The sequence below is a fragment of the Chamaea fasciata genome, unplaced genomic scaffold (assembly GCF_029207755.1).
Source record: "Chamaea fasciata isolate MVZ Bird 193981 ecotype frontalis unplaced genomic scaffold, bChaFas1.0.hap1 SCAF_4, whole genome shotgun sequence".
Lineage (NCBI taxonomy): Eukaryota > Metazoa > Chordata > Aves > Passeriformes > Sylviidae > Chamaea > Chamaea fasciata.
In genome coordinates this window covers 20,388,670-20,411,145 of record NW_027094089.1, presented here as the reverse complement: position 1 = coordinate 20,411,145, position 22,476 = coordinate 20,388,670, and the positions used below count along the sequence as shown (strand labels likewise).

General features: G+C 39.5%; 1 protein-coding gene across 1 annotated transcript in view; it reads left to right on the top strand.

The window, feature by feature from the left end:
* The first annotated feature begins 683 nt into the window (after positions 1-683).
* The window catches only part of GOLPH3 (golgi phosphoprotein 3), a 30,775-nt gene continuing 8,982 nt past the window's right edge, over positions 684-22,476 (top strand). Inside the window, exons 1-2 of the mRNA XM_066181024.1 lie at positions 684-1,087; positions 20,360-20,491. Coding sequence (XP_066037121.1) covers positions 872-1,087; positions 20,360-20,491 — 348 coding nt within the window. The 5' untranslated portion in view covers positions 684-871. The remainder of the gene's footprint in view (positions 1,088-20,359; positions 20,492-22,476) is intronic.

Sequence of the window (22,476 nt, the reverse complement as noted above, 5' to 3'; positions counted from 1 at the left end):
TCCTTTCAGGAAGTCGCAAAGAGTGATAGGGCCCCCCTTGAGCCTTCTTTTCCCTAAACACTCCCGGCTCCCTCAGCTGCTCCTCATCACCCTTGTGCTCCGGAGCCTTCCCCAGCTCCGTTGCCCTTCTCTGGACTCCCTCCTCAGTGTCTTGTGAGGGGCCCAGGACTGCTCACTGGACACTCGAGGTGCGGCCCCAGCAGTCTGAACCCAAGGGTATGGTCGCTGCCCTAGTCCTGGGGCCACACACCTTCCACCAGCCTCGGATCCTCGCCACATCCACCCAGCTTCGAACGCTTTCCATGCGGGATAAGGGGGCTGGGGGCGCTGCGCCCTCAACTGGATACGGTTTTGTGGCTGAGCTCGAATGGTCAGTCATTGGAACAGGCTGCCCAGGGACGTGGTGGAGTCATTATCCCTGGAGGTCAAGAGCCATCTGCATCCGGCCCTGGGTGATGTGGTTTAGGGGTTACAGGGGCAGTTGTGGGCGGACGGTTGTACTGGATTGTCTTGAAGGTCCCTTCCAACTTTAATGACTGCATGAAACCAAGCGGACTTGCTGCGTTGTAAACGAGGCACTTGTAGAAGGTCACCCCTCCGCCCAAAGGCACCGCAGTCCCCCCCCCGGGTCACGGCCGCGCTCCCTCAGCCGCGGGTCCCTTTCCGGCGCCGCCCCGCCCGGCGCTGCCACATCCTCCGCTGACATCAGCCCGCGCCGCCATATTGCGCCGCTGCCGCCGCCAGCGCGGCCGCCCCGGGACCGGCCCGCTCCCCATGACTGCCCCCGGCCGGGGCGCCTAGGGCGGAGCGGCTCCAGCCCGGCCCCTGCCCTCTCCGAGCCGCCGCTGAGGCCCGCTCTCTCCCCGCTGCCATGACTTCCCTGACCCAGCGCAGCTCCGGGCTGGTGCAGCGCCGGACCGAGGCCTCCCGCAGCGCCGCCGCCGCCGATAAGGAGCGGGGCGCCGGTGGTGGCCCCGAGGATGAAGGGCGCCGGGACGAGTCCGGTGACGACGAGAAGGGCGATTCCAAGGAAACGCGGCTCACCCTCATGGAAGAGGTGCTCCTGCTGGGCCTCAAGGACCGTGAGGTGCGGCCGGGGGCGCTGAGCAGAGGGTGCCCGGGGGAACACCAGCTTTTGGGGCGTGCTGTGGGGAAGAGGAGCCTGGTGGCGGGATGGGGTTAAGGGCGCTGCATAGTGAGTGTGGCTGTAGGCTTGGGGGCAGAGGGGATGGGGGACGTGGTGTGTCTGGAACAGGTTTGGTGTTTTGGAGGAGGTGGGGAAAAGGTGCTCGGATTTTGGGGACGGGGAACCCGGCAGAGTTTGTAGCCCTTTGGTTGCAGGGTTCGCAGAAGGGCTGTCATATGAATGCATATGAGACGGAATATAGAGGGCCTGGGGCAAGATAGGGACCTGGATATGGGGGTCAGGGCTTCAGACCAGCGTTGGACTTGAAGGCCTGGGTGAACCTCGCACATTTATCCTCCTTCAATTTACCCATGGCTGTCATGTGGGAGACCCCTCTGCTCCTGTGGGTTTTGTCAGACAGAACTCTGGTACTTAGGAGGTCCTCAAGTGCTCTAGGATGCTGAACAGCTCTTTTCTACTAAGACTTTGCAGAATAATGCATGTGAAAAATACCTTAAATTTGGGGGAAGGGTTGTATGACAGAAACGGGCTGTGAGTAATAAGTGTGTCAAAATGAAGAAATGGCATTATTATATAATTCTATATTTTTACTGATGTCATTGGCTAATAGTTTGCCATGATACTGGAAGTCATTGAGGAAGGTGTACTTCCACCAGTGTGTTGCATTTTTTTTTGTTTGAAAAACGCAGTCAATATAGAAAGCACACACACTGCAGAATGAGTTCTGTCAGGGAAGCAGTTTATTTTGATGTGGTGTATGATTGAAGTATAATACACCCTTAGTTTAGGTATGAGATATAGTATGGATTTGATTAAGGTGCTGGCGCTTTTTTTTTTTTTTTGTCAAGTAGACTTACTTTTGTGTTTTAATTTATATGATGAGTAAATAATTTAATCCAGTTCATTGATTTGAATGGAAGTCTCTTGAAACTGTGCCTGTTCAGGAGGACAAAATATGGGAGGGAAGCTGGTAAGTTGTGTGTTCTTTGACAGGGCATTGTGTCTAAAATAAATTTACTGGTTGATAGTGAATAAAGAGTGGTTTTCTTGATTAACATTTGCTTTTTAACACATGTCGTAGCAGCAAGCCAGACTGAGTTCAAGCAGCATTTGGACAATACTCTTGTGGACATGGTGTGTCTCTTGGGGATGATGCTGTGCAGGGCCAGGAGTTGGACTCAGTGATCCTTGTAGATCCATCCCAACCCAATCTATTTCTGTGACTATGATCTGTGTATATACCTGCTACAATAGCATTTTATTTCTCTCTCGGAGAAAAATATTTGTGTATTTCGGAGCATATTCTTGTAGTCCCATTTTTTCAGGTGGACCTTGCCATGGTGTACTGATAGCCTCAATAGATAGTGATCTCTGCTTCTACGTGTGAAATTGAAGGCTTGTTGAATTGAATGCATATGAGCATTTCTCTTTCTGCATGCCTGAATAGTTGGGGGAAAGTAAGTTAGAAGTGGCAAGAGTGATTGTTAGCAGGATTGGCTTAGGATACCTTACCTTGAGGAAGGTTGTATAAACTGGGTGATCTTTCAGCCTGTTTTTTAACCAGGATTGTGTGCTAAATCTGCTGAATCAGTGGACATTATGCTATGAAGATTTCAAGATAGGGAGCATTGTGTCCGCCCAGGAGCAATATGTGCTGCAGGTCTTCACAGTGTATCAAAAGGCAAATAGTTTACATTGTGTCTAAAAGTCTACCTTTGCAATGGTGCGTGTTGGAGTTATAAATTATCCGACTTCGCTAAGCACAGCAGTGACATCTATTGCAGATGATCTGATATTCCTTTGTATAGAAAAAGGAACTAAATGGTTACAGTGGCATGGATATCCATAACTCACTTGGGATTTTGCAGTGGAGACATCAGACAAAAAGAATTATAATGTCATCTCTAGGGCAGGGGGCTTAAATGCAGGAGCTATAGCATACCCTCTTTGTGAACTTTGTTAGATGTGAAACATTGGGATTTGGCCTTTGGTTTTGGGCCTGCTTGTGCTCGTGTGTGTACGGGGTACACCATTTAAACCATTTGTCATGTGTTCTCTTCCAAAACTGGAAATAAAACTATAGGCTTGTTTTCCAATATGAATATTTTTTATTCTCTGTTGTTCTAATGATAAGTAAGCAGAGCTTACTTTACACATCTGGAAATGTTTTCTACAAAGTCTTTACTTCCAGTAGAACTGATTGACTGTAGCGTTTGAATGAGACTTTCTCAAGAGAGCAAGCAAAGAGCAATATAGGGTCTGTAAAGTGTAATTTTGAAATTGTGTGAAGTCTAAAGGGACAGGCAAAGGCAAGTTTGAGATGCAAACTCGATTGGAAGCGTGTAAATTTAAAGCTGAGAATATTCTTCCTGTTTATTCCAACAGGATAAAGCAATTTAATGTTTACTTTAAAATAAGAAAAAAAACCCCAAAAGTAGACTGGATTGGCCTAAGAACATATAAATAAAAATTATAAAAAACAAGGGCTCTGTTTTGGCCAGAGAACATGTTTCCCTAAAAATAGCTGCTTTCTCAGAACACTCACTGATACGTGCATTGATAACATAGCTTTCAGATTTTTAGGTAATTTTGAACACTAGTGGACCTGGCTTAACTTCCTGTAAATTGTATACAAAGTACCACACATATATGGACCTACCTTTATAATTTCTAAGTGTGCATGGAAAGGTCTTTGCTATTGGGAAACAATTTTTCAGGAAGATGCATTTAGTGATGCATTGATGAGTTCAGTATTTCCAGGAGACTGTTAGATACTCATGTGAATCCTGTTTTCAGGGTGGTGCAATGGTCATAAACAGCCACAGCAAGACTTTTGAGTTGTTCTCTGGTTGCTGCTGCAGTATGGATTCAGTGATGGGAATTTCTGGCTGCTGTGAAACAAACACACCACCCCTCATTCCTATTCCTGATGTCTGAACACAGTTAACTGCATTTGGACGTGGCCCTTGGACGTGGCCCTTTTGTGTTGTTAATGTTGCATCCCTCACCAGTTTGGCCTGATTAAGTTGTGCCTCGTGTGTGTTTCATTGCGCTTTTTCACCAACAGTTCTTCTTCAGTCTGTATTTTCTGTGTACACATAACTATTTCTGTATTCCAAAGTCATGGTAGGTTATAAGGGATATGTGCTGAAGTATGTGCATGCTTGCATAATGTGAGAAATGCCGTGTCCTTGGAGGAAAGGTAATAAACTGGAAGAAAATACATTACTAAAAATTTTCGGGGAGCCATCACAATACCTGCATGTATTGGAAATCCTTCGGAAACATGTCTGGAAAAGGGAGTCAGGTTCGTCCATTTAAAGCAGAGTAATAACCAGTTGCTATAGGAATGAAAAGCATGCACTGAAGTGAACCAGTGCTGTATTAGGTAAAAGAACGGTATTGTGATAGGATAGGTCAAAGTCACAGCAAAAGGGAGTTACATAGTGTAGAACTACTGAAGCAAATGAAGGGAGTGATAAATATTAGAAGTTATATTCTAACTTATTTAAAAATGATAGCTTAGAGAGGAGTACAGGGTAGCCCTTTCATTCCAGGTCCTCCAGGCATCTTGTAATTCAGTCCGTAAAAATGGAGAGGTTGTGAGGTGGTCCTGCTCTGTAATTTGCTCTACTGAATTTCATCCTTGTAGGGTTTCTTCTGGTTGTGGGTTTGGTGGGGTTTTTTCCCTTCCTTTTTGAAATTTTCTTTTGTTATTTGTTGGAAATCTATTCAAATATAGCAGTGCACTCAGGTGCTTTTATCCTTGACACAATTACCACAACTAAACAAATTGAAGCAGCTAAAGAGACCTGGCACCCACCAAGGTAAAATGTTTATTTGATCTGAAACTAATTCCTCACTTGCTAAAAAGAATAGTCATGTGAAGTACGCTGGAAAATACTTGGCTACTGCAGTCTACTGCAATATTAAATATATCTTAGATTTTTTTACCCTTTCTTAGCTGAAGGGTAAAATGTCATTTGTGCGAGTGAAGTAACGTTAAATCACTTCATTGCATACAGAAATTATCTTGGATCTTTGTTGCTTATGTTTGTCCTTCATAAATTTCATTTATTGCAAAAAATTTAGTTTTGCGGCATAGCTTTGTGTCCAAATAGGTCACATGAAGGTCTCCGGCTTATGATATTTTTCATTGTATTGAAATGAGGTATTTGGGAACTAGTGTCCCTGCTTCAGATGGGCTATTTTATATTGATCAGATTAGTATTAAAATGTAATTTCTTTATTATTCTTACAAATATGAGTGTCTCAATTGATTTCTGATATTTATATTTTAATCCTAAAGATACTTGTGTGAAAGGTTGACATAGGAGTTTTGAAAACGTTCAAAATGTGGGTGGTGTTTTTCCTACTCTTAAGATTTTACTTAGTGAAACTGGATACTGTGATGCAGGAGTCTGGTGGGGATTTGCCTTTGTAAGAAATTAACAGGTTTTGAAAAGTCTTCTTTGTATCCTTTTAGGCCTTTTTGTCTCATGAAAACAGTTTCAGCAAGAGGCTGAATGTCAACTTAGAAGTGCCCAAGTTTTGCTGGAAAATTTCTGAGACAAGCAAGTGTAACTTGAAGAGGCGTCTGCTGGGAATTCATTCGCATTGCAGTTGAAGAGTGATGTCTGAATGTGTTGAAACCTGGACAAAGACATGCTTTTTCTGAAATGTTCAGGGCCTAATAACCAAGTGTTTAATGTCTATGGTGAAAAATTCTTTCTTTCATAGTTGCCTACCTTTTTGGTCTTTTTCGTTTCATGTCTACGGATAAATTGCAGACTAGGAAGGAGAAGATAGGAGGTGTGGGAGGAGGAGTACTCTCATTCTCTTTGCTACAAGATGAGTAAAGTGCCTCTTTACTGTGCTGCTGGGTAAATTCTGCTTTTGGGCTCTTTTGAGGATATGCTGATTTTGTATCATTTGCATGCAGTTGGTGTGGTTATCCCTGCTTTCATAACATGGTTAATCTGTAATCTATATTATTTTTCTTTGGATAACTTTGAGTGTGGCAAAGTCCATTTTTTATGGCAAGCTGTCTGGTGTAGGGCAAAGACAAAAATATTGTCAGAGCCTTTTTAGTGGTATTTCCAGTTTTTTAAGTGCTCTTAAACAAAGCTTTAACTTGAGCACTCTTAAAATTGTGCCATAACTCTTCTTAGTCTCCCTTTAGCAAGCTGCTTTTATTAAACATTTTAAATGAAGTATGTATATAAAAAAGTTTTGCACTTTACTGCTAGAAGAGAAATAGTCATGAAACTGAAAATAATATTTTATATTAAAGAAATAGTGCATTTTTTCAGGTGTTCTTTGGTCCCAATGTAGATAATGTATTACAGCATTTATTTCAATTAGTCAAGGTCCATGTAATGGACTTCTTTGCAAGGGTAAATTGACCAGACTAAGTATTGCAGACAGTAAATTTAAGAATTACTTTCTTACAGATCAAATAATTACTACAGCACATAATCATCTCTGTGTTGCATTACTGGGAAGAGGGGAAGGTGGAGTAAATGTATGGCTTGGTTTACTCTGCACAACATTCTCAGTCCATTTTTTTCATAAGTTTTAGTAAAAGAATAAAAGAATTAGTTAACTAGCCATTTGGCACTTTTAGCTGTTTATTTTTCTGGCTTGAAAACAGGTGTTAGATAAATTTCAGTACCTTGCTTTCTCTTGGAAATATTGATAAAATGTTACTGCAGAATGATTTCGTATGTGCTTTTCAGACGTAGGAATTACGAGATTGCACATAAAATAGTTCTCAACTGCTCTCTTCCCCCAAGTATGTAAGCCTGCATGAGTAGGAGCACAAATGAGTAGCAGCACAAAATCACTGTGCTGTTGGTCTGAGACTGAACCAGCACTGCGCATGCCAAATCTCTCCCATCTCCCCCAGCACAACCTATACTAAACTACTGCATTTCACCCTTTTTTCTCCCCCTTCCCGTGTTTGTGATGGACCATTGAGGTAGTACCCCCTATCAGATAGGTCTTTATAATGGGAGAGGTGTATTCAAAGCTCTCTTTTATTTGTGGATGTTACAGGATTTATTCATCACACTGGGAAATTAGTTGTCAGGCTTTTTGCATATCTCTCTATTGCTGATACTCTTTTAAGCACTTGTAAGGTGCTTGTTCCTATAGGCTTTCTAGTCATCTGTCTTTATGGTCTTACTAGACAGCATCATGCCGTTGTGTTATTTAGAGTACTTAGCTGCTAAACTGTCTTTTGTACATGGTTTTTACTAGGAGGTTTGTATTTAGCTTGTCATTTTTGTACAGCACATCACATTGCACTTCCATTTTTTTTGTTTCAATAGACACTTGATTTTACTGTGGCACTTGCACACTGGGCAGTCTCTACCACGAGAGAAGTATCCTGTATCTATTGTGTTGTAATTCCAGTATTCTGTCTTGTGCAGTGCACAGTGACCAGGGCAGGTGTATACACTCATTGTGTAGCTTGACGTAAATGTCAGGTGGATGTTCTATCTGTACTGATCACTCAGGAAGGGGGAACTGCGACCACATTGCCTGAGCTAGATATTTAAATGGAACTCCTGCTTTAGCAGCTTCTGCAAACTATGGCTGAGACTTTCAGTTTACAGTTAGTATATGTTAAATACTAAATGGAGGAATTTGTTCCTTTCAATGTGGGAACAGTGCAGTAGGGGACTTCTTATTTAGCCTCATAACTAAGATGTTGACATGGTATTATTATGAGGTACTCTGTGTCTTGAAAATTGTTTGCACCTGGACATGTGAAACAAGTGAGGAACTAGATGCTTGTTCTGAAAAGAACTGAAAGGAAGATGGGTGAGATTTGAGAGTAAGAACAGAGGAATCTTTCTCCCTTTTGTACACAGTTTTTTAAAGACCCAAAACTCGACTCTAGAATTCCATCCACATTAACGACCAGATGCAGATTATTCAAAAATAAGCACTGTGCAGCTCCCCAGTTTGAAATTATACAGTGTTTTACACAGTGTTTTTAATTGTGACTGCCATAAAAGAAAAGGTAGAAGAGAGGGGTAGATATTTTATTTGGGTGCAGATGCATGGTATTTATAAACCTGGAGGATGGAATTACAATTTTAATCAATGTGGCCTAGTTAGTCACAGTGAAACCTCCACCTCTTATTTAGTCAGCTTATAAGGGGCCTGCTTTGTCTGTATTAAAAAGACGTACCAGATTCAGGTTTTTCCTGTTGTTTTTAAGAGAAATATTCTGGACCTGTCTGGGTTACAGTTAATTTTTGTCATAGCAGCAATTATGGTGCCATTTCTTATTTTTGACCAAAACAATGTTCATAACACGAAACAGTGGTGGTAACACACACCCTGTACTTTCTGTTGATGAGCAATGTTTGCACAGCATCAAGGCTGCCTCTGTTTCTCACTCTGCCTACCCATTCAGTGGGGGTGCAAGAGGCTGGGAGTGGGGACAGCCAGGACAGCAGACCCCAAATGACCAGAGTGGTACCCTGGGCTGTGCAGTGCCATGGTCAGCAGTAAGAAGAGAGTGGGGAGAGTGGGGTAGGGGGTCACAGCCAGGGGACCACCCGTGTATCAGTCTGCTTGTGGGAGGTGGTAAGCAAATGTTTGGCATCACTTACTTCTGCTTTTTCATGTAAGGTCCTTCTTTTCTCTCCCCCCATGCCAAAGTGACTGAGGGGACAGTTATGTGAGTCTTACCTGCCACCCAGGCTCTGCCCCAGCACTAGGGGACACTTAATTCTAGTTAAACATTTCTTTCATATAAATGTCGTATTTATGTTTAGTGACAATAAGAGGTAGAGTAGAAATCAGTTTGTTGAAATCAAAGGTTATCGAACAAACTAATTACATCTTAATTTTGCACCAATATGAAGAATGGAGATTGAACACTGATGGAAGGTGACTTTTCAAGAGTCATGCAAATATTTGAAGTCATTATATGCTTGTGTATACAGTTAACGATGAAGAAAGTTAGGCTTCTAAGTTTGTCTTTTAATTGCTAAATGAGCAGTCAGACTCTTAAATGTTGATTTAATCAGAGGTCTCATAAGGGTTCAACAGTGTGTGCGTGCTAGTTGCCTCCTCTTTAGTAAATTAAAGATTTTTAAATTATCTTTGTTTTAATGAGAGATGTGCCTGTGTAACACATGCATTGTACGTGCTGGAAAACATGGGCATTAACATTTGGCTTTAGTGCTTTCATCAGCTGACAGCTGTTGCTGTGTGTTATTTATTTCTAAACGCAGTGGCAGGTTATCAAATACCTGACAAGTTCCTTGTCAAGAATTCTGTGCTTTGTACAATATGTAAGTATGCTTTCCTAAAGTATTTCTGTGTTTGACTGTCAGAACATTGCAGAGATTTCCCCCAGTAGTTTATCTTCTGTTTATAACTAGAGTACAATTTATGTTTCAGTAAAATGGCTAATGATTTCATTTGCATGAAAAGTAGAAATCAAGAGGGACTGGAGTCAAACATCAAAAGTCCTTGCCTTGTAGTATTCCAACAATAAACACTCCTGCACTCTGGCTTGATTTTTCCTTCTTAATTTTCAGAGGTTTTGTAGGTTAGGGTGTGTCACTAGATGTTCCTAAAAGTTTCTGGCTTGAGAAGGTGGTGGCTTACTCGAAAGGTCAGATTTGCAGGAAGGAACTGTCTAGGTATAGGTTGAAAAAGACCTAATCTAATGGGGAGAGGAATCCAGTTTTTTCAACTGCACGTGATTGAAGTTTGAGTGTTTTTCCTTTGACACATGAGAAAATTCAGAGCATTCCTATAGCAGTGTTTTACTTGAATATTTTTTTAGCGTTTACAAGTTTTGGGCATATTGCTTTATCTTTTTAGCATTATTACTATGTTTCCTGATGGCACCAATGTGAGAGGAACTGTTGGCTGCTTGAAGTCGTAGAGGCCCAGCAGAGAGACCTTGACAAATCAGAAGGTTGGATATCACCAGCTGCATGAAGTTAAATGAGGGCAGGTGCCAGATTCTGCAGTTGGGATCGGGCGACCCTGGTGTGGCCTCAGGTACATGGAAGGATTTTTTGGGGTGTCCTGTGCAGGGCTAGGAGTTGGACTTGATGATCCTTGTGACTGCCTTCCACCTAGTTATGGACATAGGATATGATAGGTTATGATTCTATTCTGAGGGATGACTGGTAAAAGGGATGAATATCTCCTAAAATTATTTTGTCTTCAGAATGTCTTCAAAATGTTTTTTCCAACTATTTCTTTTACTGGATCTGAAGTTCCTTTGTTACCCATTTTAGAGAGATCTGAGAAATGAAACTCTCAGTTTTGGTTATTGAATCTATTTTTTGTCTATCTAATACATAGAAAATAGCCTTCCCTGAATGCACTCATGTCAAGTGAAGCTGGGTCTTGTCTTTAACCAAATATTTTTAAACAGATTGGTCTGTAGAAGCAGTGAAAATCAATATATGACAGACAGTATGTGTGAAAACCATTTAGTAAGGAAAATGGAGGGTTTGTCTTCTAGTAATTTGCTAATAATTAAGAATTTTATTGAACCATGTTGCTTTCTGAACCAAAATTCAGTTTTGTGTTTCAGGATTGCTTAGTGTCTTGGAATCTAAGCACGAGGAAATAAATTGAATGTGTTCTCAGCTTAACCATTGTTCGTGTATTCCAGAGTTGTGGAGGGTTTTTTGTCTCTCTTGTTTGATAAGTCCATTGACAGGGGAAAAGATTGAAACTTGAAGAGTTATTCAAGCAAGACACCCTAACCCTGAACATTTTATTTTCACACAGTTCCTTGCCACAGTTCCTTCAAAAAGAAATTGATTTCAGAATCAAAGCATGCTGCCAGAGAAGGTGGACTTGTTGTTTTTTATTTTGTTTAAATCTGTCTGGCATGGAGCAGTACTGTAGTGTCATGGAGTATGAGTTTTTCTTACAGGTAATAAATTGATAACTATTAAGAGTTAATAAACTGAAATATATATAAATATATATATTGAATAATATATATAAATATATATTGAATGTATATTAGGAAGTAAGAGTTGCTAGGTTATTAAAGTATATGCTTAATTTGACTATGTCAGCTTGTCTTGTTTGAAATGTCCTGCCTGTCTGCGCTGTGATTACATTCAGGTTGATATAAATTACAGTAACCTGCATTGGAAAGAGAAGAACAGATCTTTTTGATTCCCTGAAGATGAAAATGGATCAGTTCATATGAGATACCTATGGTGAGAGCAGTCTACTTTTACCTTGAGAATTCAGTTAATTTTGGACTTTCCAGCCTGTCTTCAGTGAATGTTGCAATAGTTTTTCCTTGTCTTCTGTAATTGTTTTCTGATGTTTGGATTTTCCCTGCATTCTTATAAATATGTTTAGTTAGGCTGGCAGACTTTTAATTGGTTCTCACTGGATTTCAAGGTGCTTTATATGTTTAGTCCATCTAAGGGTACTGAAGCTGAATCAGAGCTTCAATGGCCTAGCTGAGGTGGAACAAATGGTGGCCTGCTGCAGAAGAGGAGTTCTAGTATTGACCAGCATTTCTGCTTGTCATTGAAAACTTGGAAAGTTTATGGGCTTCTGTGAAGCTTCTTGTTACAGCATGCTGGTAGAAGAGACATCCTTTTTTTTTTTTTTTTTTTAAAGGGTTCCTTATTTCTAAGGGGTAATCTAAAAACTATGTAATTGACATCTTTGTCTGAAAAAGTCAGGTGTCAGATTTGTTGGACAAATACTTTATAAACACGCATATATTATAAATTAAGCATCTATAGCATCGGTCTTGTTGACTCCGACCCCATTCAAGAGATGCAAAAGTGAGTTAGTTGTTCCTTATAGAGCAATGATGTTCCTCAATAAATTAATAACTTTTAACAGCTTTTCATTTAGCATTCTGTTAAAGAATCGGTGAACTTATTGCTGTTTTATTGCCCAGTAACTCAGTTACTGGCTTTGGTTTGCCTGAGATTTCTGCTTGTAGTTGTGTTATCACAAAGAAGAGGTTTACTTACCTGCAACAGTGTCAGACCATTTATCTTACTGCAATCAGCAGTTCCAATCAGTTTCACCGTCAGCGAGAAAGGATAGGAACAGAATCATGTACCGGTGTTAGAAGACAATACTCCATACTGTTCTTTGTCCTCTTCTAGTGCTGTCGGCTGGTATCTCCATTTAATCCAAGAGGACGTAGTGTTTGTTACAGAAGAATGCTGGTAATAGATGCATTTGGAATGCTTAAAATTAGGCTTTTGGGTCAACAGAAAGAATTGAAATCCTATGTTAAAACATTATTTACGACAAACCAAGTACTTTTGTTATCCTTTCTCTATATGTTCTGTTTATATTTTGTACTTTGCCTGTTTGGATTTGGGAGTGGCTTTAAGGAGATGTGTTGTTGAAGTTCTTCAGGTGATGTGCTTTCAATAATTCAAAATAATGTTAGTAGTTGTAGAGAGACTACATAAGGGAAACAGTGTATTAACAGTGAATCTGTGTAACAGATTGTGATTGTCTTTTTGGCAATATGATAGTCCAATGCCTTTCGTTCCACTTGTACTCTTCATTAAAATCAAAATACTTTTAGGCAGTGTTTGTTTCATGAGCAGTCATAGCTGTGAAGCAGATTAAAGTTGTGAAGTTGCTTGTGACTGATTCTTACACTGGAGAGATAGGATGCAGGGAGAAGGAAGCAGACATCTCTGACATGAGAACTGTGGCAGACCAAAGTTCCTAATAACTCTTCACCTGCTGCAGAGCACCTGGACAATGTGTGCTGTTAAACCTTTCTCTTCTGTTCTCCCCATGTGTCTTTCTCTCATCACAAAACTACTACTTCAGGGAGGAAGTAGTTGACTAAAAAAGTTACTGTTCTGTCACAATTGTGATTAAGTCCGTTATGAAATACAACTTGCCACAGCCTCTATTTCAAGATAAATTATCTCTGCTTGTCTTTTGCAGTAGGTTTCCAGTGGGTGAGAGATGATTTTATATTATTATGTTCTCTCTGTGCTTTGTGTTGGCTAATAATAGGCTAGTAGGCACCTCTGAAAGAACTTGCTCAGAGAATCAGAAAGGGATGCTATTGCTGCCTTGTCAGATTTAAATAATATAACTTCCAATTTTATGATCATCAGGTTAGTCATTGCTGAAGTCCAAAATGGGGAGCTGAAGGTAATGATGAATAGTGCATGATACCTTAAGCTTTATGCCTTTTGTCTTTTCTGGGCATATTTTGGTCGTGAATGGCTTTTGCACAGGTATCCCAATAACATACAATTTTCTTCCCCTGTTCTTTGTCCAAGAGACTTAAGTTCTGGCTGAAACTATTCAGGTTATAGAAACTACTCAAGGTTTGAATGAAGTTTATATACTGAAGTGTGGGTTGTCATGGAATCGGATGCTGTTACATTTTGCTGTCTGTCCCAGCCATGTTCCTTCTGTTTTCCATGCTGTCTCTGAAATTTGCATACCTGCATGGTGAATCAGGTGAGGAAACTGGCCATTAGCTCTCAGAAAGACCCCTTACTTGTCTGGCTGACTGCACAAATGCTGCTGTGGGGTCAGGAGAGAGAACAGCAACGTGCTTCTATGGAGTGAAGAAATACTTTGTCTTCAGCAGCAGTTCAGGCTTTGGACTGCTTCCTTTGGTTTAGTCGTCAAATGGCTAAAAATGAAGATGTGGGTAAGGGTGTACTTTCTCCAATTACATGTAAGGTTTTGTGCAAGGCTAAAATGAGATGCGGCAACATTGATTTGAAAGGTCAGTAAAACTGAAATTAATCTCTTCAAGGTAAAATGTAGTGATTCACAAGGGTTGCTTGTGCTGGGAAAGTAATTGAACACTTTGGTATCATTTTGTCCTGTTTCTTTTACTGTTTTTTTTTTTTTTTTTTCCCCTGGTGTTTCTCTCTGCCACTCTTAGTACTTCAAGAAATCTGAATTTGTATATATATAGAACATGAGTCTCTCTCAGAACTAATGACACACGGTGAGCATATAGGTACACTTTTCCTCCATGACACTGCTGTGTACATGTTAGATATAAGTAGACTCTTCACTAATTGTGCTATTCAAAATGAAAAGCAGCTCATATAAAATTTATACCAGCAGATAACTCAATTTAGCTTGTCCAGTCCTACAGGTGATGTGAGCTGACTTTGAAAAGTTTTTTTTCCAAGTTCCACATTCACTTTAGGTAGTCCATCTCAGGCTTACATCTCTTGACAACTGTTTCCTCTTATGCTCATCTGAACAGCAGAACTGAATGTTGTGTGTTTTATGTGTCTCCAAACTATATTTATTATTCTGGCATGTGTATTTGGCAAGGGCCCCTAACTGGACCTGCAGATAATTGTCCTCAGTCACTTCCCCTGATGCCAGCAAGCATGGAGTATTTTCCAGTATGTTTGTCACCTGTGAATTGTGAGAACATATACATAGTCTGCTACACATTGGAAAGAATAGATAGCAAGGAAGAAGCACCTGCTTGGGAAAGCTCAACACTTGTTTGTATGCAAGCTAAGCAATTGTTTTGTGTCTCAGAGCTTTTATGTTGCTACCCCCAACAGAGTGTTTGAGTGCCATCAGTGCAGAAGTAATAAAAGTAACAGCAAACTTCAACAAGTTTGGGAAGTCTAATTTTTCATATCTTTCATCATCTAGGTAGAATTAGTTACAGGTTTTTTTTCCTGAAATACTATTCTAATAGAGAACCGGGTACCTCTAAATTCATAATTTACTGTTTACTAAGGTGAAAGCTTTCTTTAACCTGAATTGCGCCTCCTAGCTGAGAAACCCAGAAGCCAAGGATTTGATGTCTTCTGACAAGACTGTAAGGTGTGTTTCCTCAGAGCTGGGAATCATGAACTCCTCAGGAATTATAATTGTTCACTTCTGTTTTCTGTTAGTTGGCCAGCTTCCCTTCTGATTCAGCTGCCGTGGCTGGAAAGAGTTTAACCAATGTTTTATTTGTTTTGTCTGTACATGAAATTTCAGAAATTGCATTATTTAACAAATTTCAAAGTCCTTTTGTTTGTGTCTTAAAAGAAAAAATTGGAATTTCCTGAGAACAGGAATTCAGGGGTTTGGGTAGCTGTAGTGGTGTTTCTCCTGTAGAAGGTTCCCTTCAATTGTTTGATTTATTTCAGTTGTTAACTCTGTTTTGGTAGAGGGTGCTAAGTGAGGGTCTAAGGAGTACTATTAAGTTTGAATATAAAATGAAAAGGCTTTTAGTAAGAGAAGCATAGAGTGGGCAGTGTTATGTGTGTTATCCCAGAGAAACCTCTGTTGTGGTTCCTCATAAATGTAAGTTGAGTCTGAGTCAGGGCCAAAACTTAGACCTAACACTGACCTGTGATACTAAATATGAGGCTGTGTGGATCTGAGGATGGGCCTGAGGGGCCTGTTGTGCTACAATAAAGAAATACTTAATTTTTTTGGTGAGTAGCCATCAAGAACCCACAAGTTATATTCCATTACATGACTTTATGATGCTTTTTTAAAAGAAGCTGATTTCCAGTTGCAATGGCTCTGTGATCTGCAAAGTAATCTGCAATTGCTTGAGACTCTTTGGATTAGAATGTGTTGGCAGCTACAGTCTGTGTTCTGTAAACAGCTGCCCTTAACCACATGAGTTAAACACATCATATTTATTTATATTACCATGTGTGTATTTTGAAGCCTCAGAGTTGTAACTCTGCAAGCGTTTTTCTTTTCTTTCTCTTGAATCTGAGGTGTTTTCATGGATTTTTTTTTTCCTCTGCCCTTCTTATTGTCTGTGCCAGGTATAGTAGAACTGCTGTTAACCAAGTCTGAGTTAACTGAAGAAGTGTAGAGAGACTGTATATTTCTGTAGAGGGAAGAGATTTTTAGCATCTCTTACATATAAAACAAATTAATCTTGAGTAAGATTACCCAGTCTTTTCTGAGTCTTTTGTTCTATGTTTTTTAAAGAAAGTTTTCTCTTCTCTCTCTTTCTTTTTTTTTCTTTTTTTTCTTTTTTTTCTTTTCCACTGTTACTGCTGCGTAACTTTAAATTGTACTTGGGAAACAGAAAATAGTGATGTTCATTCAGTGGGTTCTTTGTTTGTTTTTTTAGTTATTTTTTATTTGTTTGTTTCAAATAGAGTTAGTGTGACAGTAGCCTGGAAGCTGTGAGAATCATTGCTCTGTGAAGGTTGGCTGTTTTGTGCTTAAGTGAAATAATTTTGAAGTTTTTTGCAAGTCTTAAAGCAGCCTTAATTGTGTAGAAATCACCAACATACGTGGCACCAAGTATCTTTAGGCACATCTGATCACGTTTGTCTTCTCACACTGATTTTTTTACATACTTGTGAAATTATAGTGGTCATGGCTGCAGTGCCTTGTTGGATCAGAGATAAGGTGTTAGCAGTATTTTTAAAGAAAATAATTGCAAACAACATTTTGAATTTTAAAATCTCTCAAGTGACTTAATGGCTCTAAAGAGACTAAGTAGAAGCAGGAAGTGGAAGGTAAGGTAGTTTTGGTAATTGTCCTTTGTTATACAATGCACTATTTAATAGGTGGGAGTTCGAAGTGATTAATGAATAACTGAACAGGAATACCTGCATGAGCTGGAAGTGAGTAAAAGGCAAGGGAATAGGAGATAAATGCCATAGGAGCTGGTGGGAAAGAAATGGCCTAATGAACATTGATTTTAAATAACTTAAAGTGGAAAGAGAATCTTTGTCTCCGCTCTGTGCTTTGCCGTACCTGGGTGAAAAGTCTGAGCTTTCAAAGTTAATATGGTAGCAAGTATTTGGTGTAAACTTTATTCTTATTTCCCTTTTTGCTTGTCCAGCAAAACTAGTTTTTAGCTGAAAGTTTCTAGGTCAGGTCTGATGAAGAACACTTTTGTGCTGTGTTTGTGTAAATAGACATGACAGTTGTTAACAGTCTTTTGATCTTTGAGTCATAGTAGAATTAAAATTTTGTCTTGCAAGCTATTCATAGCTTCAAGTGCTATTCTAGTGTGATTGCTGTCAGATAAAAATAATCTGCTTTGTAAGTCTTACCCCCTGCTGCTTAGCAACTTCAGTGATATTTCTTCGAGTCAGAACGTTTATAAAGTATAGGACTTGCAGGAAGATGGATGAAATAAAAATACTTGATATTGTGTTTGTGAGAAGACTAGTGCTGTTTACGAGCATTAAATAGTAGAATGAGTTGCGTTTCTGAGTAGTGGTGTTTGATCTTCAGTCCAGTGTTTTGAGACTGCTAGGAATTTGGAATAAATGAAGTTTTGAAAACCAAATCCCTGTCTTGTTCCATGTGCTGAAATGAGCAGTGGCCGGGTCACATTCAGGAAGAGGACGGGATCAGGATAACGGTTCCCCCAGTGAACATTGGCTTCATCCTGATCCGTGTGTGGTTTACAGATCCATTATTATCTGTCAAACTTCATTATTTTTCTTGTTTTTAAAAGGATTTTTTAGCAACTTCTGCCTTCCTGTTAAAACAACTGAATGGAAAAAACAAAAGAAATTGGCTACTGACTCATTACCTGTGAGCTAGCTTTATTTATCATCTTCTAGCCCTTGTTTCCTTTACAAATAGTGCATTATTCTGTATTGCCATTCCACCTCTCCATGAATTACTTATCTCCACCCAAATGTTTCTCTTTTGTGCACCTTTTCTAGTTATGCTGTGTGCCATTTGAAGTAGGTTTCAAGAGAGTGTTTGGAACGTTAAAGATAAGCGTCTCCCATTCAATTCTAGTTACTCCAGGAAGATTGAGTTAATTTAAAGGATGATTTAGTTAGACTGTTGTGTGCTAAACTGATATTCTGTGAAGGTTTCTTTGATTGTCTCATATTTTGTAGTAGGTGTCAAAACTGACCAGTTCATCTACCGGAACAATCTGGAAAGATCAGTTTCATGGATTGAAAAGAATCTCTTTCCTAACTCTGTTAATAGCTGTGCAATTTCTGTGTGTGGAAATATAATGTTCCTTCTCTAGAGGATCACCTGTGAACTCTGAGCCTGGGGGACAGAAGGAAAATAAGAAGATGGTGGCAACAGGATACATTCTTGTGACTTCACTGTCATCTAATCCACCGAAACAAGCAGCTCCATTTATGAAGGCTGTAATCTTTTTGAGCTGTCTTTCAGGATTAGTTGGTTAAAAACTGTTGAGCAGTTGTGCAGTCTCCATCCTTGGAAGTTTTTGAGACATGCTTGAATAGAACCGTGAGCAACTTGTCCTGACTTCATTGCTGAACCTGCTTGCAGCAGGAGGTTGGACTAGAGACTCATGTGGTCGGTTTTGACCTGAATTATCTTACAAGCCTGTATTTCTCTGCAACCCTCAGCCTATGGTCATCCATGTTAACAACTGGAACAGAGGAATTTACATCTGGTAGTTGGTGCTGGAAGTGGTGTAGTTAGTATCACTTCATTGAAAAATAGTAATTTTAAAAATAAATTCAACTTTCGTTTCTAAAAAGGGGGGGAAAGTATCAGCACTTTAAGTGTTTGCATAATAATATGAAACTTGCTATGAATATAAAGAAGTGTAAATTTATTGTGCCTGTGAGTTTGTGCAGAAGATTTTTAGTTTGCGTATGTATTGTGTGACTTCAGAAATTATTATGTAAAGAGACTGATTGGAAATAGAATGTGGGAGTCATATCTCTTCCCACTCATGCAAATACTGCACTTTATCGTGTTTGTTATTTGGCAGAAAATGTCTAGTGCCAACCAAAATCTTAGTTACGGAATGGCATTATAGGAGTAGCTGATACTAGTAAAGTATCAGCTCAAGAGTAAAAGGCTGATTAGATAACTTTTCAAATGCCTTTCCAGATCATATTTATGGTGTTTTAAATAAATATATGGGACCTATTTCGGTAATTACCTTAGAGATTCAGGGCTTCTGTAGACTTTTCATAAGTATTGGTCATCTATGTAATACAGCTCTTGAAAATACCTAAGTGCAAAGTTGAAGCAACTGTTCTCACTTTCCTGGAATCTGTAATTGATGGCAGTAGTTAGAGACTGGTTTGTAAATTTAGTGGACTTAGGATATGTGCATCTTGTATGTTTATATGTGGCAGCTTTCATCTACAAAAATAGTAAGATTGACTTTTTCTTGTTTTAAGCCAGTCTTGGTTATTGGTTAAGACAAATTTATGAAAAGCAGAGCTCTCTTCTGCTCTTGCCCCATCTTGTCTTGTGCACTTTTCTGTAAAGTATCCCGAAGTTGGTGTTTTCAGAAGCCTTTCACTAGAAGACTTTTGCAAAAATCTTTATGAATCTTATCAAACGTTTCTCAGAACATTTCTCAATGATTTTGCTTTGTCTTAGATGCTCAAATATTAAAAAATATGGAAGAATATTGTTGGTTACTCCATATAAAAAATTCTTCTTGTAAGGTTTTTTTCGTCATAACTGTTGAACAGTGAGTACAAAGGTCACTAGCTGTGTGTCTAGATACTGACGAATAAATGTATTGGGTCAAGTGGTCTGTTCTGCCTTTTAAGCAGACAGCTGTCAATGCAGAATTAGAGATAAATCACAGTACATGTGGTGTGCTTCGTAGAATACATATGGATTGCAGTTTTGCAGTTTGTTTATGAACTATGCTTCAAGCTCTAAAAGCACATGCTTTCAAAGGATTTAAATGACAAAATAGTAGCTGTTATAAATATTTCTTTAAAAGCTTTTGTCTTTTAGTTTACAATGTTCAACTCAAAAGAATCTGTTCTGTTTTTTGTGCTGATTGTCACGTTTGTGTTTTCAAGTATACTCCATAGTTAACTTCATATCCATTTTTAGTTTATTATTGCTTTCTCAGTGCCACGTTGTTTATACATGTAAAATCATGTTAATGTTTCTCGGTCACTCATAAGGCCATGTGGTGTCAGTAATGCCAAATGCTTGGTGTCTTAAAAATATCATGTTTATTTTGACTGTGTATAAAACTACACTTTATACCTCACAGTTCTTGGTATCTCCCTCTTTCATTCTGTATGATTTTCCTCAGGATTCCCAGTTCTTCACAAGGCAGAGACTTGAGTGTCAAAACTAACAGAGGATGAAACTGTTTCTCTAACGTTTTCAGGGCAGGAATAATGGTGACTAGTGATGCCACTTCAAAATTGTGAAAGCAGGAGTACTGCTTAGAGAACACACAGCAAGGCCTGTTTTCTATTCGCTTTCAGGTGGAATTGGAGATATCTTATTGTCTTTCGTTCTTCACAGGGTTACACGTCATTCTGGAACGATTGCATCTCCTCGGGATTGCGTGGCTGTATGTTAATTGAATTGGCATTGCGGGGGCGTCTCCAGCTGGAGGCCTGCGGAATGAGGCGCAAAAGTCTGCTAACAAGAAAGGCAAGTGCAGGAAAACGATCACATTTACTTGTCACGCTCCACCCAATACAGGAGCTATGAATTACAGCTGGTTCTAAGAAAAAGGATTGGGTTTTCTCTACTTGAGGATGATGATTCTGAGTAATGACCTAAGGCAGATGAGCAAAGTTAGCAAGTGTTTCAGTGGTGAGATGAAGTGCCTTGGAACATCTCTGGTACATGTTCCGTGACCGTGTTTGTTCTCCGCATGTGTTGCTGGTCCTGTTGCCAGCCAGACATTGGCTCTGGCTGGGATGTGGTGGCAGCAGTTACAGTGGCACCAGCAGTCATCTGCTGAAGGAACTGGCTTTTGCAGTGCCAGTGGGATGTGGGCTAAGGCTGAAAGGAATGAATAACTGACAGATGCCAGATGTGTCCTGCAAGCCACCGGTTTACTTCTGCTGTGCACAATGTGGCAGTTTGTGCTTGCGTTGCGTGGGAAGGAAACCATCCTTGTTCCTGGGGCCCCTGAGAACGCAAAACTATCTAGTTTAAGCATGAGGCTGGTGTGTTAAATTGGTTGTGCTCTCTGGCCTTCAAGATAGCCACATCTCTACCGTCCTCTATAGAATCAGGCTGAAGATTTGAGGCCTTTATTTTTTACTTTTATCACTGAATTTTTCCCTTTGTACAAAATGCACAAGTAACGCTCTTGGAAGAATTTTTGCTTCATCAGCATTAGGGGGTACCTTTAAAATAGGCCTATTGTAAACCTGGTCAAATGTTGTCTGTCCACCACAGATAAATTCTCTTATGGCACATTTCCCTGTCAATATTATCATTTGCTAAATTTTAAGGCAAGTTTGTGGATTCTTCAACCTTCTTCCAGCTCCCTTCACTTCAGAAGAATCAAACCTCTGTTCCAACAAACAGTCCCTACTTCTTTTAGCCTCATTTAGGCACATTCAGCATTGATTAGTTCGCACATTTTTTTTTTTCCTCCAGAGCTTTTGGCTTCTTAGGCATTCAGTAATCTTCTTAGGCATTCAGTCAGGAGTTATTTTCATTCTGTGAAAACCTTGTCAGTTCTATCTATTGGAAATATTAACTGTGATGTTGCTGGGTTTTTTAGGAAAATGGAAAAATAACCTGTATGTATATTCACTAAAGAATACAAGCAAAATTACTGGTCTGGGCTGTGTTTGTTTTTTGTTTGATTGTGGTTGGGTGGTTCTTGTTAAATTTTATCATGTGTTTTCGGGTCTGGGTAGATGTGTGTTTTGAAGGTGGTCTAAAATCTTTGCAATTTAGAGGTTTACTTTTTCTGCTGTTGTAAGGTATTTGAGATACTTTTCAATTTTCAGGCAGGAGGGTTCTATAAAAAAAGACATTCATTTAAAATTAAAATGAAGGTTGTTATCTGCTTAAGTACTTCGATGCAAATAAAATCCCTAACTGCACCATATCCATCAATTAGAAATCATTCTTGTGAATGACTTGTGTTGTTTTGCACCTTATTTGAAGTTTTTCATTAACATTAAATTTCAGTCTTGTTTCTGTGTTGGCCTGATTTAAGTGTCTCTATTCTGTCAAGTGCCCTCCTTGTTCTGCTTCTGCAGGCTTTGCTCCCCATGCCCTTAGCTTTGGCTCTGAAATAAATACTATGCCTAATAAGTGGAAAGAGCTGTCTAGTAATACATCCAAGGTTATGATTCAGGGGCAAAAAGTAATTTACTTTGATCAGTTTAGTTTTTACTGGAACCACTCTCTTGATCTTGTCATCAGGTAGGGCACAAGTGATAAGGTGAGGATAAGAAGAAGGTAAAACAAGGTTCTTGGGTAGTAGAACAGATTTATAAGCAACTGTGCCTTTGATCATATAATTAACTTGAAAGAATGATACCTACAATGATTTCCACTTCAAGCCTTAAATCAGGTTGATCTCTGCTGATAATATTTTGTACTTCAGAATGGATCAAGATGCATTAAATCTATAATTGAATGCCATAAGAGTCAAATGAGGCTGA